At 38.4% G+C, this 17,668-nt stretch overlaps 1 protein-coding gene across 3 annotated transcripts; it reads left to right on the plus strand.

The window, feature by feature from the left end:
• The first annotated feature begins 257 nt into the window (after positions 1 to 257).
• On the plus strand, positions 258 to 17,274 carry LOC125746620 (cingulin-like protein 1). Of its 3 annotated transcripts, none has more exons than XM_049020822.1 (17): positions 258 to 331; positions 5,370 to 5,563; positions 6,280 to 6,528; positions 6,707 to 6,802; positions 7,094 to 7,231; positions 8,072 to 8,164; positions 8,395 to 8,601; positions 10,203 to 10,307; positions 10,578 to 10,730; positions 11,114 to 11,281; positions 11,903 to 12,076; positions 12,322 to 12,411; positions 12,756 to 12,839; positions 13,608 to 13,726; positions 15,739 to 15,847; positions 16,024 to 16,187; positions 16,337 to 17,274. In XM_049020822.1, exons 2-17 carry the CDS (start codon positions 5,456 to 5,458, stop codon positions 16,437 to 16,439), a joined length of 2,160 nt encoding a protein of 719 aa, XP_048876779.1. In that variant the 5' UTR covers positions 258 to 331; positions 5,370 to 5,455; the 3' UTR covers positions 16,440 to 17,274. The 3 variants fall into 3 exon arrangements, with proteins under 3 accessions (XP_048876779.1, XP_048876782.1, XP_048876781.1); XM_049020824.1 differs by lacking the exon at positions 258 to 331 and adding an exon at positions 2,295 to 3,096; XM_049020825.1 differs by lacking the exon at positions 6,707 to 6,802.
• Positions 17,275 to 17,668: the final 394 nt, after the last annotated feature.

Here is a 17,668-nt window from a genome sequence, read left to right on the forward strand (position 1 = left end):
AAACATTAGCGATCATGTGTGAAACATTTTGACCTTAGCAGTAGAAAAACCTTTGTATCTTAAATGCTCCATATTCGAATCCTTACAGCGAAGGAACCAAAGGAGGAATAACATTGATATTTAAATGTTTCCAGTTGATATGTTGCGAAGACATTTGCTTTTCTGTACACACCTGTGAGATGAAAACTAGGTGTTTCCTCTTGGTTGAGGTGACTAGAAAAACTGGTTGTTTATTCTCCTCTGACTCTTGTCCGCAGATCTGCCTCACTGCTTCTCTGAGAGACGGTCTTCCTTACAGCACAGGAGTCACTTTCCATTCAGCAGAGAAAAGGTAATAAGAAACAGTGTAATCTCACAACCATCGTATCAGAGGGATCTGGAAATGGTTTTAAATATCATTGATCTCTGATATGAATAGGCTGAAGACTGTAAAATTCTGTGCTGCCGTAGGTCGTACAAATCCAGCTAACCAATAACCCTTTGGCAAGAAATTGAGCAATTAACACTGGCAAAAGAGCATGCTAGTTCAATTTTTTTCCTTTGTGCATATAGCTGAAAAAAGGCTGTTTTCATTGCAATACAGATGTAGTTTTATGTTGCCTTGTTAATTCATATAGGTTTTTTTTTAGACTGTTAAATTATATTATACATTAATTTTACATAAGAATATATTTTTTATTTATTATTTATTGCATCCTTACCAGTGATCCATACGCTATCTTACATTAGTAAATGTGTTTTGTTGATCATGAAATGGAACTTATTACATGTATTATGTCTTTGTATAAAAAATCAAGACAGCATAAAATTTTTGCATAAAATGTGAATTTCATTACGGTGCTATTTTGACTCAAAATATGCACCTCCCCGGATATTTTGTTTAAAAAGCAATAGGAATCCTGCAGCTCCGCTGCTTGGACACCTAATGATTTCCTGTTTTGAATAAAAATAAAGTAAGTAATGGGAAGGTGGGTCTGTATTAGGGAAATATTGTTGATTCAGGGATTTGCATGAATAACGTCAAATCAGAAACTGGGGGATACATGGTGTTTAATTTTTTAAAAATGCAAGTAATATTTACAAGCCAAATTAAGGTTTCTTTTGAGAACATATTTGGCCCACAAATCGCCTGTTTTATTTGGTTTAAATGTTTAAATGAAACACAACCATTGGCTGGGTAACAGTTTATTTAAACAGACCCATTGTGTCATGTTGCCTTGTCCAGAGCCACATCACATTGTTTGGTATGAAATATTTTACCTAGCAAGGTGCCGCTGATGTAGCTTTATGCATCTCAGAAAGTATCATTTTACTTGATAATGCTTATGGCTGGAACACGATTATAGGATTTCTTATATTTAACTGTAACACATTTAATAACATCTGGTGCATTCTACAAACCCTCTTTTACTTGAGTCACATTAAACAATCAAGGACTCACCTTAGTACTCTGTGGTCATCTTGCCGTGAGCAAACTGATATACAGTTCTGTTTTAAAGCCTAAATGAGCAGTGTTTATTGCATATCATGTTATAATTTTTAAGTGAATATATTAACAGAAATTGCATGTGATTGGCCGTGCAGCACTAGCAGCAAGCACTGCAGCCTCATGCCACAGACATTGTGGGTTCAGTTCCCAGCCTGTCTATTCCTGCGTGAAATATACCACTTTTTGGTTTTGGTGAGCTTGTGTCTCTAAATTGTGCAAAAGTGTGTGCATCTACTGCCAGCTGTCCCCAGCTTTGTGCTCTCTGTCTCCTGGGAGGGGCTCTAGGTTCACCGACACCTTGCACAGGACGGGCAGATAAGGCTAACGGCAGGGTACAGTTTCATAATTGCTGTAATTCCATATATAATTAAATGATATCATTTTATTATACTCTATTTTTGTGTAATGAGATACTTTCAAATTGTTAATTTATCACTAAAAAGAATCAATATCGTTCTCAGTAACCAAAAATCGTCTCAAGAAAACACCCAAGGCATGCAACTGAAGTAGTGAACCAGTGGTAGGTTATGTAGTTGGACTTCAGCCAAATACTATATATATGTATTATTTTGGATGGGAATCCCATTTGAATCGACAATTTCGATATAGAACAACAACAGTAATAAACGGTTTGATTAAATACAATCAAACAAGAATCAGCCTTTGCAATTTCAGACAATAATAATAATAATTAAAATAATGATAATAAAAAAATAATAATAAAGAAAAGCTTTTAAAATAAATGATAAATTGTTATAGCCAATAGAAAACAAGAATGTAGATTATTTATGTCATTGCATTGCAACATATTGACATCATATGGAGAGTAATTGGTAGGTTTATTTTGTTCTTTCTCCAAATTCCAAGGAGTACAAAGTTTAATAATGGTTTTCTGAGTTATGCTCATCTATCTTATTCGACTAGTTAATTAGCTTTTAAGGTTCATACCTTCAAAAAAACATCAAAAAAAACTCTGGACTGCGCATACCCGACATCATCGTGTTTTCTATTAACCTGTTCTTTAAAAATGCTCATACTCAATGTAATAAAGGACATTCTCTGAAGATCTGACATTTCAATGTCTGAAAAATGTGATCCTGGAATGTGTGAATGCTTACACGAAAGGGGTTGTTCCCATATGACATGTTACTGGCAAGTCATGGCCCAAAGCCATTCAGTTTGAGCTTTTCCCATGTTTTCAGGCTGTATGTTATACAAGTTTGTGCACTGTAGAACTGGTACGTCTTAAAAAATGCATCTCGTGTACCAAGAGTACCCTTAGATGTAGTCCCTTTAAAAAATCCGTCTCATACAATAATTCACAAAAAATTTTTGCATAAATTTGAAACAAGTGATCTTAAATGTGTCATCTCAGTTGTTATTTAGGTTATCAGTTATTTAGGTTATCAGTTATTTAGGTTATCTCAGCTGGCTATTTATGGAAAACACAGGATGCCCAATACAAGATCATGACAGTAGATTGTGTAATATAATTATTTTTGAAAAAAATATGTGCCTAAGCTCATAGCTTTCAGAGTGAAATATCTTCTGCTCATAAAGTGGAAGCCTCGATGGGAACGATGTGAATTAGCAAGAAACTACTTACGGTAAGTTTGTGTTGATTTTATGTCTTTCACAATGAGTCAGAAACTTGCATTGCAGTCTTCGGGCAACAGGTTTATACACGTTTAATGCATTGCAAGTGCATTCCGAAATTGGAAAAAGTAAAGTACGTCTTGTTTGTTCTTGTTTGGTTGTACAAACTGTGACTATCTCTGTATTTCGGTCTTTCTGAACGTTTCGTAAATTGGTTAAGTTGGGTAAGCTGGGGTATTTACAGTAATCGCGCTTATGTGTTGCTCAGTAAATGTAGGCTACTTTTCTTTGTGGTGTGATATCGCACGTGGTTTTAATTCACCTTTCTTGACTCTGATATACTTCAATATACAGCATGACAGTGACAGAACAGACTGAAGTAAATATGTATTTTTTTTTGCTACATTTAACAGTGTCTTAATATAGTAATGACTAAATTATCTCACGGTTTATTTATAGGTAATGTCTGATACCACTAAGAAAAATTACACAAACCAAACAGTCCTGTACCTCAATGCAGCACAAACATAGTTTGTCACCTGGCTGTACTGCCAAAGATTGACACGTCAGGGAATGGCGTGACATGTTGCTGCCATAATGCATACATATGTTTATTGTTCAAAATTTCTGAGGACTATGTAAAAGGTGAATACCTCATGCGACCATTCTGTTAACGAACTCTGTCTCAGATGCTGTCGTTAATAGGGTAGCCTCTGCACCTGTGTGTGCTCCAGCAATTTACTAAGATGGTAAAAGAAATAGCTGAAGAACATATAATGAAACAATGTTATGATAAAGATATTTTATACTAGGTGTGGTAAATGTACCATATGTCCAGGTCTTTAAGAAAATGTCTTTTATTTTGATGAACAACCTAAAAATATTTAAGCATTTATTGCATCTTATTCTGTTGCTTACATGCAAAGTATGTGGTTACCACACCCTCCACACTCCCTTCTCATTGTACATATATGAGCTTGCTGTACTTCGAGTCTGGTGTTATGACTTGGCTACAAACAGAAATCTTGATATCTGCGAAGAGAAGTGTACATGCTGGAGCATGTTTAGCAGGTTATTCAAGAAGAGATGCTTCAAGAAACTGTTTAAATCTGTTAGTCACATGGATACCATAGACTAACAGTGAGAAGACACATAATATAATAATTCTTCAGAAAATGGCAAGTAAGAATTATGTCATGGCATATTCCTGTAATCCGATGATGCGTTCGAAATAAATAGCAGCATGGAAAACACCCAAAACAGAAGCTTTCAGGAGTATTCCTACTGCGATGCAACACAATCACCCTGCATTAGGATGCAGACGGCAGTGACGGAAAATAATGGACAGTTTTGGGAGGCGAAAAGAATAAAGTAAAATAAAAACAAGTCTGGGTGCGCATAACAGGGACCGAAAAAAAACAGAAGCAGGATAGATGCAGATCTGTGAGTCTAGACCGGGGGGGGATCTTATCCGCAAAGGGCTGGTGTGTATGCAGGTTTTTGGGGTAACCTTTAGGTCAGTCGTTCAAACCCAGGTGTGAGGATTCCTCAGCCAATCAGTCCTGATTAGTGACCTAATTAGGGAGCTGCAGAGGAAAGCCGCACACGTGATGAGCCTTTCTGGATAAGACTGCGCACCGCTGGTCTGGACTGTTACCCGGTTACTAGGAGCAAAACGAATCCACACCAATAATTCAGGGGAAGTGTGAAAATCCCCAGCCGCAAGGTTGTCCCCTGACCACAGGCCGTATTCCAAGTAAAACCTGAACAAATGGAACTAAACTGTAGCTAAAGCTAAGAAAGTTAAGCTTAAGCTTCATTTTCACTTTTATTTCAGTTGTTACTACAAAAGGACCAGAAGAACATAGTAAGGAAAGACTAAACTTCAATGCAGCGACTCTTACGCTTGTAAATGAATTTCCTTATATCGCATGTTGTAGCATCCTGGTCACTTCTGTTGTATATTGTTCCATGCTGTTGTTGCCGTTCTTGGGGGGTCTCTCTAGGAGGGCAGAATGATTATGGACAGTGGTGGAGTTTCAGGACATCTGGGGAGGGGGGATGATGTGATTTCATTGGGGCCCCAGAAAAAACAAACCCACCACTGATCGTGGGGCGACTGTACGACAATGAACCAGGGGGCTGGGGCCACCACGGGAGGTCGTATTAGAGAGAGGGAGGTTTTCTCTCTCTTCAGTTGAAGTACAGAGTGAACATTTATTATTATGTTGTTCAAGGAAAAGACCAGATTTACCAAATTTGCCTTGCCTCCTCACCAATACAGGGTTAAGGGTGCGGCAGAAGATACAGGAGTGTATATCCAGTGGACCAGCTAAAATTTGGGGAAGAAGCCTTTTTGCTCTACAGGAAATGTTGGGCGACGATGGACAAAGGTACCAGGAGGCACAGCACCTTGAGAACTTCCCAAAAAAAGTGTCAGACAAGATGAGTAGGGACCACAAACAGGAGAATGGCATGGTAACGATCACATGCATTTATTTATTTTTTTCTTTATTAAGGACAAGGACATGCCTTTCAGTTTGTAACCTTCCCACAGCCCCAGTATACATTATCTACACGTGCTCAATGAAAATCATTTGGTGATGCTTTGTTAGTCGGAATAGTCATAACATTGTGGGAGTGAGAGAGAAACAATTAATGCCTATGGCGTTTCTCTCTGTTACTTGTTTACAAGTGTTAACACGGAGTTGCTTGTTAAACCTGGAAATGATCTGGCAGGTTCCCAAAACATGGCTGTACAAAAAAAAATAATTAAATTGCATCAAATTTAATTAACACGACCTGCCAAATAGAAGCAAACGTGTTGCTTATAACTGCAGTATTTTTTTCCTCATTGTAGACGCTATATGCATGGATTTCGAGGATACATGTGTCCACAATAAAACTAAATCCAAATTGTACATTCAATTAACTGAGCAGTATAAGCGGGGATCTCACGGATTGCAAATGAGCGCCTTGAAAATCCCAGCGTAAAGGGGTGAAGCTTGCTGTAGTAGAAAAATTACAATTTTTATTCCAGTTGGTTATTTGATATTGACATGGATGAATTCAGCCACGTTGACTTTTTGTAGGATAGGGCATTCAAAATACTATTTCAAATATCGTTTGTATATACATTTCATTTATTTGAAAATGCTTTTGATTTACATTTTCTCTCATATTGAATCCTTTAGGAATCAGCCTTTGCAAATAAGCAGCTTGAAAGTCCTTCATCTGAAGAGGAGTCACCAGCTGCTAAAATCAGCCAGAACCCAAAATACCAACTCTTTCTTGCTTCCGATAAAGTTTCCAGGAATGAAACAAATGAAAATGGGCCCAGAAGTTCCCAGTGGGAGAGCAGTAATTCTAGATTTGGGTCTAACAACCACCGTGGGTCCCTGGAGTCCTTGACATCCCGAGACTGGGATACTATGTCAGACAGGGTGAGTATCAGCAGGCGTACTAGAAGCTTCTAGAAGCTTCGTAGGTTGCTTCCGTACTTTAAGCAGAAATTTCTTTAACTCAAATTAACTCAAATTTGGTGCTTAAGAATAAGATTATAGTCAAACACGATGAATTATTCACAAGCAAGCTTAGAGTTTGAAATGTTTTGCTATTTAGTTTCAGGTGGGTGGTTTTGACAGTCCACCAAGAGTCTTCAACAGTCCCTACGCCGCTCATTCAATTGACCACGTTTACAGAAATGCTGAATACAAGGTCATTATATTATTCACGTTTTTTATATATATATATATATATATATATATATATATATATATATATATATATATATATATATATATATTTCATAGTCACATATTTACGACTTTATGCAATTGAGTTTCTGCAATTAGTTTATGGATCTCATTCCTGAAAAGTAGTATTTTAATTGTCCAAGTGAAATGATCTGTTTACTACACTGCTTTAGTAGTACCTCGTGCTGTAATTCCAAGTATTCCTTTGATGAGGTGCTACACTTTCATTCCTGATTCTCCCCTTGCTGTCCAGGATATGATGTCACCAGCCCCATCTGAGCTCAGCGTTTTCAGTTACAACAGCAGAAGTGCCAGCCCTGTGCCCTCCCCCACGGTCTCTGCCTCCCGTGGCCGATTCCCTGCGTACGACACTTTGACTAGGAGGCGAGAGGTCAGGTGCTAATGAGAACTTTCCCGTCTATAAAAATATATATTTAAATGTTACATTCAAACAATAAAAATCATCCAATTTCCACAGCCACTTATGCAGTGCCAGGGCGCGGCAATCCCAGGAAGCACCAGAGGCGCATGCCCATTGCAGGAACACATTCACACACACAATCGGGCACTGAGGGAAATGTTTAGAGACAGCTATTAATTTGCCAGCGTTTGGCAGCCTTTGAACTGTGCTCCTCCTGCGTTTGTGTGAGCTTCCTCCCAGAGTCCCAAAGATATGCAGTTTGCTGAATTGGTACCTCTACGTTGCCCATAGCGTATTATTGTGTGTGAATGTGTGTTCTGTGATGGAATGGCATACAGGCTAGACTGTCCCCCTCATGACCTGCATATGCATGTATACACAAAATAAATATCTATTACTCCTTTTTGGGGAAAATTATTTATACTGTTTTGATGACTTCTTACTGCTGTCCCGTCTAAGATGTACCCCTGTTTTGAGCTCTTTGCTACCTGGGGTAGACTCTAGACCCTCCACACTTTGACCAGAATCAGTAGAAATGAATTTGGGGGGGGGCTGCTAAGTAGATTTCGACAATCATTGGGGACACCCCATCTGAAATGTTCACTGCCTGGGGGGGTGGGTTAAATTTTGACAACTTGAAGCAAATTTTGAAGGGGGTTTCCACATACTTTTTGCCAAATGGCTACGTGCCTAGTTGGTTGCAAACAAATTTCTGTGTACCTACGTACGTACAAATGCATTCAAAACACTAAAATACCCATATTTTTTGGTAGCCCAGTGCCATGTTCATATGTGTGTTTGGTCTTACAGCCCAGTACTAGTCCTTTTCTTCTGAAAACATCATCTCCTTATAAACGAGATTATATTGAAGAACTCACAAAGCAACTTGATGAAATTCAGAAGGTATGCTGTATAAAAATTGTTATAATGTTATCATGTCAACCTATACCTTGCTTATACAGTAATTTTAAATATACATGAAAAGCAAAATATGATGGTTTACACAAGTGTGTAGACACCTTAATGTAGTACATTTGACGTTAGAGGCAGTCTTGTTCTATCAAGCAGTACGTTACAGAATAGATAACCTGTCTTGATGACTTTGTCTCGCCCGGTTCCTCCTCTCCTCACAGAGAAACCAGTTCCTTGAGGCTGAGAGCATTGAGATGGATAAGGAGAGGAACCAAATCCGTTTTGAAATGCGGGGACTGCTGGTACACAATGAAGACCTCTTTCGGACAAATACCCAACTGCAAGTGGAGATGAAACGAATGAGGGAACAGATGGCCGAAATGGAAATGGAGATTTCAGCTCTGAATGAGCGCTTACGACAGCAGGAGGTATGACAGTTCACACTTTACGCAAACATCACAGCAGACCGAAAATAATGTACTATATGCATAAAGTACCAAGGTCTGACAATGAAGTTCAGCACAGCTGTGTGAACTGTAAGATTTTTCTCATTATGTTAATGGAGCGGTATGGTGACTTCCTGGGCCCTACCCCTAGGGCTCTCTGTGTAGTTTGCATGCTTCCCCTGTGTTTGCATGGACTTCTTTCCACAGACACAACAATTCCAGCCCAATATATATCATGTATCTCCTAGGATAGATTTTAGCTCACTGTGGATAAGTGATTATGGAAAATGGTTGGATGGAATTGTGACTGAAAAATGTTGTGCATTAAGGACTTTATTCATTAGCTGACCAAATCTAGATAACTTACTAATATACTGTAGTATAGTATAGTATAGTATAGTATAGTATAGTGATATACTAATAGAGGTATGAGTATAGTAATATACTAATAGAGGTATGATGCAAAATGGACAATACATGGATATCCATCCATCCATCCATTTTCCAAACCGCTTATCCTACTGGGTCGCGGGGGGGTCCGGAGCCTATCCCGGAAGCAATGGGCACAACCCAGTGGCAGGGAACAACCCAGGATGGGGGGCCAGCCCATCGCAGGGCACACTCACACACCATTCACACACACATGCACACCTATGGGCAATTTAGCAACTCCAATTAGCCTCAGCATGTTTTTGGACTGTGGGGGGAAACCGGAGTACCCGGAGGAAACCCCACGACGACATGGGGAGAACATGCAAACTCCGCACACATGTGACCCAGGCGGAGACTCGAAACATGGATATCCAGTTTTAAAAAATTTGAATTGCCTATTTTAATGTAGACTAATTTTCCACGTCGTTTCCATGAAGCATTGGTATTAGCACCATCCCACTGTACATTTAATTAGGATAATATACTGTTCATTTAAGTCGTCGTGATTTAAAATCATGAACTATGGTTACGGCAAGAGGCATGCTGAAGAAGGTTGCAACTTGAGTGAAACATATATTACGTATTATCTGATCTGCCATGGAATTAAACAATATATCTCATAAAATACAATACAACCTTCTTTATCCATGGCTCCAGAACTCCTTGCTGATACCAAAATCCAAGGATGCTGAAGTCCCTTATATTAAATGGAGAAATATTTTGCGCATAATCTATGCACATCCTCCTCCTATATATATAAGTCTGCACTTGCTTAAATCCATGAATGCAGAAGTTACAGATAGAGAGGGCCCACTGTGATTAAGATATTTTTATGAAATCTAATCTAATTTTCTTTTTTACCAAAGTGAGCAACGACCAGTCGCTTATGTGTTTATTTTCATAGAGTATATGCAAACCAAAAAGGTAGCTGTTTTTCATAATATGATTAAAAGAAAAGCAACTAGCCAGGGTCCTGTGGCTGTATGTTATATTTTTCTGACAGATCCAGCCCTAGAGTTTATAACTGTTTGACTTCTTGTTATACTACAATATGTTAATAGTGTAAAATCCTTGTGGTCAAATGTAAATGAAAAATGCTTGAAAATGTAACCATATGTATAAGTTAAGCATGCATTGTGTTTTGTGGGCAGACTGAGTTAAAAGAAGCTAGAGAAGCAATGGTGGAAGCCAATACTCAAGAATTCGCATTTGGGTTCCTGCAGCAAGCTTTAAAGAACAAGATACAAGATGCTGAAGTATGGCAAGCAATTTTTTGAGTATAGTATATTATTATTGTATACATACTATGTAGAATAATAAGGTAATATTCTATATATACTAATTCTATGTATATTTTGTGTCTATATACACTACTTATACTAATTTTATATATTTTTAGAATTACATTCTAAGCCTATGCAAACACCTGTCATCAAAATTATTATTCCTTGAAGAATTATTGTTCCTCGTGAAGTTGATGTATGTATTCATGTAATAGTGCAAGCCTGGAATTTATTGTGTTGCAGGAAGCTCTTGAGAAGCAGACGAAACATTCCCAGACAATATCTGAAAAGCTTTGGCATATGGAGAGGGAACTGGAAGAGCTTAGGATAGAAAAAGAGATGTGTGATAAGAAGAATTCAGAGCTGAGCAGCACGGTCTTCCGTCTAGAGGCAGAGGTATGAGTGACAGGATTCTCTCCATAAAAAGAACCAAGTGGGAATGTTTGTCATCTGAGCTGAATAGTATTTGGAAAGTTAAAAAGTCAGCATTTCCTTTGTGTTTGTTAAATTTTGGAAAGCATATATTGGCAGGGATGTAAATCAAGTATAATTCTGATAATGCAGATATAACACCCTTAGTTACTGATTACTCCAATTATACAGGGCAGTCATGGACATTTCCCCCACATGTCTATACATTAACTTCGTTATAATCTGTCCCAGAGTGTGCATTTCTGAGCACTTGTGTTGCATAAAGTCAAACTTAAAAAAAAACGATTCAATTTGTCACATGTTCCGTTTGAAGAGGGAACGCTCTCTCTGATTGCAATCACTTGCAGCTGGGAGACGCTTTAAAAGCTGCAAGCCAGTCAGCCACAGAGCTGAGCCTCCAGCAGAAGCTGAAGAACGAAGCCCAGCTGCAGGTGGAGGAGCTGGAGGAGAGTCTGCTGGAGAGCACGCAGGAGCTGGACAAGGCCCAGCAGATGATCAGGCGGCTACAGGGGGAGGTCTGACATGCTCACTCTTTTTGTTATTTACCGCTGCTCTTTTTATCATTATTTATTGTAATATGCTTGTAAATTGACCTGTATTTTTTGGTTATTGTTCTAAAATAGGGATTTTTTATGCCCTGGACCCCTTCCTAGAATGTTTTTGGTAGCTTTACTTGTGGGCACAAATAATGTAGTCGTACGCTCTTACTTAACGTATTAATATATATATATTGGGGGGGGGGGCTTCCTCAGTTGGGACCCGGAAGGTTTCCGGTTCAAAACCCTGGGTTGACAAAGCAGTCCCATCACTGCACTTTGAGCAAGACCCTTAACCCTAGTTTCTCCAGTGGACCACACTCTCTCTTCTTCAGCAGTTCCATGAGGTGACCTCCTGGGATGCTTCCCCAGTTGTCCTGAAGGAGGTCCCACATATGCTGAGCTCTCATTGGCCGCTTTTCTTTCACTTTCTGATCAAACTCCTCCAAAAACCATTTGTACTGTGTTTAGGTCAGGTGGCCAGATCATACAATGTGACACTCTGTCACTCTCCTGCGTAGGTGGCTTGGTGTGTACAGATTTTTGACTAGTACCGTATAAGTCAGTAAGTCATTTAGTGGGTATGTGTGTTTGACCCAGATTGCTGAGAAGCTGACTGACAAGGAGAAATCTCTGGAGGAGGAGATCCAGTTGCGGGAACGTATCCAGCTGCAGTGCAAGCAGGCTGATAGGACAGTAGAAGATCAGCAGATGGAGCTGGAGGCAATGGCCCAATCAAAGGAGGAAGTTATGAAACAGCTGAAACAGACCCAGGTACCAGGTCATTCCAGCTTTCTCCAAAACACGTAGACGTGATTATACGTTCTTGTGCTAAAATTACAGAAACTCATTAATCGAAATATTTTAGTATTTAATTTTAAAATGACATTATTGCTGCACAGTATAGACATTTATAGTATAATTCAACAGATTTATAATTTTCATGTTTATCATTCATATCAAATGTTGGGAGACAATCGATTTAAATCTCAAGATATTTTCCATTACCCTTTCCTCAGGAGAAGGTCATTGATCTGGAGAGTGACCTGGAAGAGCTGCTGGACAATGAGCAGAGGTCGGCCAGCAAGTACAAAAGAGCCAGTGAACAGGTAAATCTTCTAAATGTGGATTTTTGCCAAGCTTCTACATTCTCTTCTACACAGTAAACCTTCTGAAATGTACCACTGCTAGCTCATAGAACTTTAAAATAGATTATATCCAGTGAAAGGAATAACTGCAAATTGTGTGGTACTTTACTTTTGAGCAAACTATTATTTTTTTTTTGTGCAATTTGAATAATTTGCACTCTTGATTTTATCACTGAATATGTTTTTTTTAAACAACTGCTATGTACTTTTCAGTAGATACTATTATTTTGACACCGACCTACATACTTACCTAACAGAACACAGGTTGACTGTCTTTTTGATAAGGAAGTCAATTTATTTTACAGGCAGAACAATTTCAGATGAAGCTCATTCAGGAAAAAGACCATAATGACCAGCTGGAATATGAAAAAGCCTTTCTGGAAAGAGAGGTATGTGGCATTATGTGTGACTAAGTAATAAAAACGAAAAAAGGAGGCTACATTTTTAAATCAAACTTTTGCAAAACTCATCGGATTCAATTTTAAGAATATCAAAATAATGTATTTAAGGTTTAACAAGCAAGCAAAGATTTATTTATAACACAATACAAAGCAGATATATATATATATATATATATAAATAGGCATTTCATGTATTATTAGTTCTGTGTTCCATATGAATAACAACAAAGACTGACCAAAGGTCTGTACAAAATTAGTTTGATCTGCAAAATTAGAGCCTGACAGCAGTTGGGAGAGCGGTTCATTGCAGCTCTCTGAGGCCATGTTAAAATTGCTAGACTCAGTTTTCGTACTGGTTTTTATTTGCAAAGGTGTGCAACTTTTGAACTTTTTTGAACTTCAAGAAGAAATTTCTATGCATACTATGAATATGAATTAGTGTAAACAGTTTATTAAACAGCATTTGTTATGGGGTTTGCGGCTTTCAATTTACTTTGTGTTTGTAAACATATACAAACTGAAAATACGACCATGAAAAACGATGCACAGAATTGCATGTTATGAATCTTTTATGTGACTGCAGTTCTAGTGATTGTTGTACATTTATTTCGTTTGTCTATTGTTTGTAGTATTATTCATGCATATATTTAAATTCTCATTATGTATGTTTGTTTACCTATTTTTGTTGAAATGTTACATACTGATGTTTCTGATGTTTCTTAGCAACAAATGAATTGAGTCACTTCTGTGCTACAGATCAAGGACCTACAGAAAGAGGTGCAGGAGCTGCAGAAAACCAAGGTTCAGGACGACATCATCATCAAATTTGAGAGCAAGATCAAGGATCTGGAGAACTCCCTTCGGACAGAGGAGAAGTAAGTTGTGGCTATAAAATACCGCCTCAAAACTGAAACAGAAAATGCACTCGTCTAAATTTCATCTGTTTTTCCGCCTGTACACGTCATTCTTTTAGGAGTCATAAGAACACAAGAAATTTACAAACCAGAGGAGGCCGATCGGCCCATCAAGCTCGTTTGGGGAGAACTTAAACAATGGCTCAGAGTTGTGAAAATCTTATCTAGCTCTGATTTAAGTCAGTCTTTGGTTTTATGCATCATGTATTTTGCAGATATTATATCTTGTACACAGTGTTTCTGTGGGCTAAGCAGCTGCTAGCATAATCTTTTCTCAATCTCTTCCACTGCTTGAACATGTCATTATAATATTCCAGCACCATTCAGAGGAAAAACTGGGGTCAGTGTAAAATACGAATGATCATCGATTAAGTCATCGTGATGAAAACTCTGTCGCGCATATTGTGAATGACAACACATACACTCTCCTCTGCTTCTGGTCACTCACTCCAGCCCAGAATGGGAAGGAGAGCGAGACGATTTGCCGTGTTGTATATGACGAATGTAGCATTTGGATGAAGGATTCTGTCGTAGATAATTGCGAGAAAAACTTTGCATTTTCACACATTAGCCAACAATTTCTCAGTTTCCAAATAGTTTTCTTCCAGATTGCTTCACCTTGTCAAACTGAAACTTGTCTTGTGAAAATTGTTTTCTTTTGCAGCACATTAATATTAAGCTCAAGTAACGTAATGACACTTTTGGTCAACAGCTGTACCGAAAGCTCTTCTTAAATATTTCACTGACTTCTACAACTTATGGGATTCAAAACAGGATACCACAAACTGGGCCATCCGCCCACAATGTCAGGTTTTCTGCACAAAGTCTTTGAGATTTACACATGAGTACATTACTTGAAAACAGTAGTTGTCAGGACCTGGGGACTATAGTAGAAAGACAAGGCAACCGAAACAAAACTAAAACCAGATTCCAGCATCGCTGCATACCGGAGGTAAAACTCCCAGACCACCCCAAGACTGCAAACCTTGAACCAAGATGCAGACTAACGCCCCTCCAAAAGGGTAGCTCCTGATGTTCAGGGTCTAGGATCAGATTAAAACAGTGGGAAAATCTCAAAATAAATGAGGATCTCCACCCAGTCTGTATCAGGCTCAGTTTTCTGTCACATCATAGGACTCGGAAACCTTGGTTAAAACACACTTAATTGACTTCCACATCTTGCATGACCCAAAACAAAATATCACAGAAGTCCAGGTCTAGTTCAGGTCCAGAAATTAAAAATCCAGACCAAGATTTTGTTTTTACCAATCACTGAACTTTCCCACCTCTGGAACATCCCACACTAGATTGCCAAATGCCAAATTTCCTGCCCAAACCTCCCTGAGACCACTGGACATTGCAGCACAGGGTGCCATGGGACGGCAGACCGGATGAGCAGTTCCTGGCTGAGCTATACAAGAACCCTGGAAAAACCAGGAACAAAAACCTGGACAATTGGGGATAAAATGTAAATGCTAAAGAACCAAAATGAACATAAAACAAAACTTCACACATAGCGCATTAGCTGCAGTACACTGGATAACTAAAACCACAAGGCCAGAAACAAGATGCCAGCAATTATCGCCGAGGACAAAACGCCAGAAAACGACAAACAAAAACCCAGATACAAATCACTTGGTTTAAAATCAACATAAAAAACCATAGTACACCGATGCACTTAAGTAGCTAAGATAACAATGACACTGGCCTTGAGGAAAATCTAGCCGTTCAATAGAATTTAGAGCCGGGTAATTCCGGTTTAAAACAAAGTGCAAGTATAAATCATTGTTTGCCAGTAAAGGAACATTTTGTCCCTTTTCTGTACACATAATGGCGTTGATGGTGTTCCCTGTTTTTGATAAATTGCAAATAATTCAATATTATTAGAATCCAGAACTGTTCTGAACCATTTCACTTTTTTATAATGCAGTTTTCATTATCCGTGACTTAATATATGTACTTGAAATGTTTAGGAACAAGGGCATGCTATCAAACAACATTGGGAAGCTGGAAAAAAAGGTCGGTGAACTGATGGAGCAGATGGAGGAAGAGCGCAAGCTGGACATGGAACAGAAGGAGCTGGTAGGAGGAGGAGAATGTGTTTCTGTGTTAAGGGGTCTGATTCTCCACTGTGCTGTGTGTTTTATGCATGTTTTTAAAAGAGTCAAAACGGTACAATCTGCTTTCCTGTGATGCGCGGCGCTGGCCCTGACTGAGCCTTATGTAGATGTCCTACCTGACTTTATCCTACATCACAGATGGCTCAAAGGATCCGCTCTCTGAAACGGCAGCTTAATGACAGTGAGGAAGAGGCGAGTAGGAAAGACACGCAGCACCGGTACACGCTGAGGGAGCTCGCAGAGGAGCGCGAGGCCACAGCACGCCTACAGAAGCAGCTGCTGGACCAGAACCTGCAGATGAAGTAGACTTTCTCTCATGCAAGCCGATCTTCACTTATACACTGTATTCTATGATTGTCATAGAATAGTGACTGTCAATGCAATTATTTAGCAGTTTGTTTACTGTTAGACAAACATGTTATGACATAATGCCTTATATTCCTTTTTTTAGGCGGAAGGACTCTCTTGTAATGAGACAGTCTCTTGAAAATCGTAGAATCGACCTGGATAAATGCGATGAGCGGGAAATCGATTCCACGACGAACAAGGACTAACGCCGAAACTTTCATTGCGATATAAATGCACTTACACAAAAATGTAAATATCAGTTTAATTCGGTACAAACTCAAGCCCAGTGTTTAAACCTTTTTGTGACACAAAAGTCTGTTAGAAAGTGGCTTCGGAGACCAATTACAATTTATAAGGAATTTGTTTCCCATGAGATTAATTGGACTAAACCATGTACTGAATGGGATGATAATTATAATTGCTTTTGACTAAGTCTGAAGTTTTAAACATAACTAGTTTCTTTCCAAGACAGGACATAGCAGAATATACTGTAGCAAAGATATTACTTGAACAATAAGCAAATTCATAGAATAAAGTATTATTTTGATATGTATTATATATTAAAATAAAAAAATATAAATGAAATGTATTTATATTAAAGAAACATTTAAAGGTGTTTTATACTGACATATTAAATATAGATTTAATATATTTTATATAAGTAAAACAGATATATTACTGTTATATACAAATTTTAATCGGTTTTGAAGGTAAATTTCAGATCTCTGAATCTATTCTATGGGCATTGTCCTGGAGACATTGTTTTGTCAGAAAAGTCTGTGCCACTCATTTAGAAGAGGTCTTTTTGGGGAAACGTAAGCTGGAATAGGTGCTTTTGCTGAAGATGCCATAGTGACGAACTTGGATATTTGGATGGGTTAAGCCCCCCGGAATGTAAATCAAATTGTCACTGTAACACTAAATGGGGATTTTCTATTGTTTATAGTTAACACCTTTGATGGTTATTAGAAGGAAGTGTGTGTATGGTGTTAAAGCAAGAAAATCATATTAAAAGAAATAAAATATATCTAATTTTTGGAATTGAATTTTAATGGTTAATGATAACGATGTGAAAATATACAGTTAACTGGTGGCAGTACGACAGGCAGAAAACCATTAACAAATACAAAGTACTAAAAGCGTTTGATCATATAAAACTGGGTAAGTAAGTCTTTATATCACCCTGACTGGGGTGGGGGTCCCCGACAATGCATTTTGCGGAGCGGGGGGGTTGCATTTTCTGAATTGAACGAGTCAATTTGTGGCCAAAAAGCATTTTGGAATGAAAGAAAACCATTTAGTGGAAGGTACTACCCCACCCCCACAGTCGTGCGCTTACTACGTACTTCTCCTGACTCAGGAAAAGACGAAAAGTATTTGGTGGTACCTTTTGTGACTCAATCCATCCATCTGCTTATCGGGGTTAGGGTTCTGC

Source organism: Brienomyrus brachyistius, chromosome 7 (assembly GCF_023856365.1).
Source record: "Brienomyrus brachyistius isolate T26 chromosome 7, BBRACH_0.4, whole genome shotgun sequence".
NCBI lineage: Eukaryota > Metazoa > Chordata > Actinopteri > Osteoglossiformes > Mormyridae > Brienomyrus > Brienomyrus brachyistius.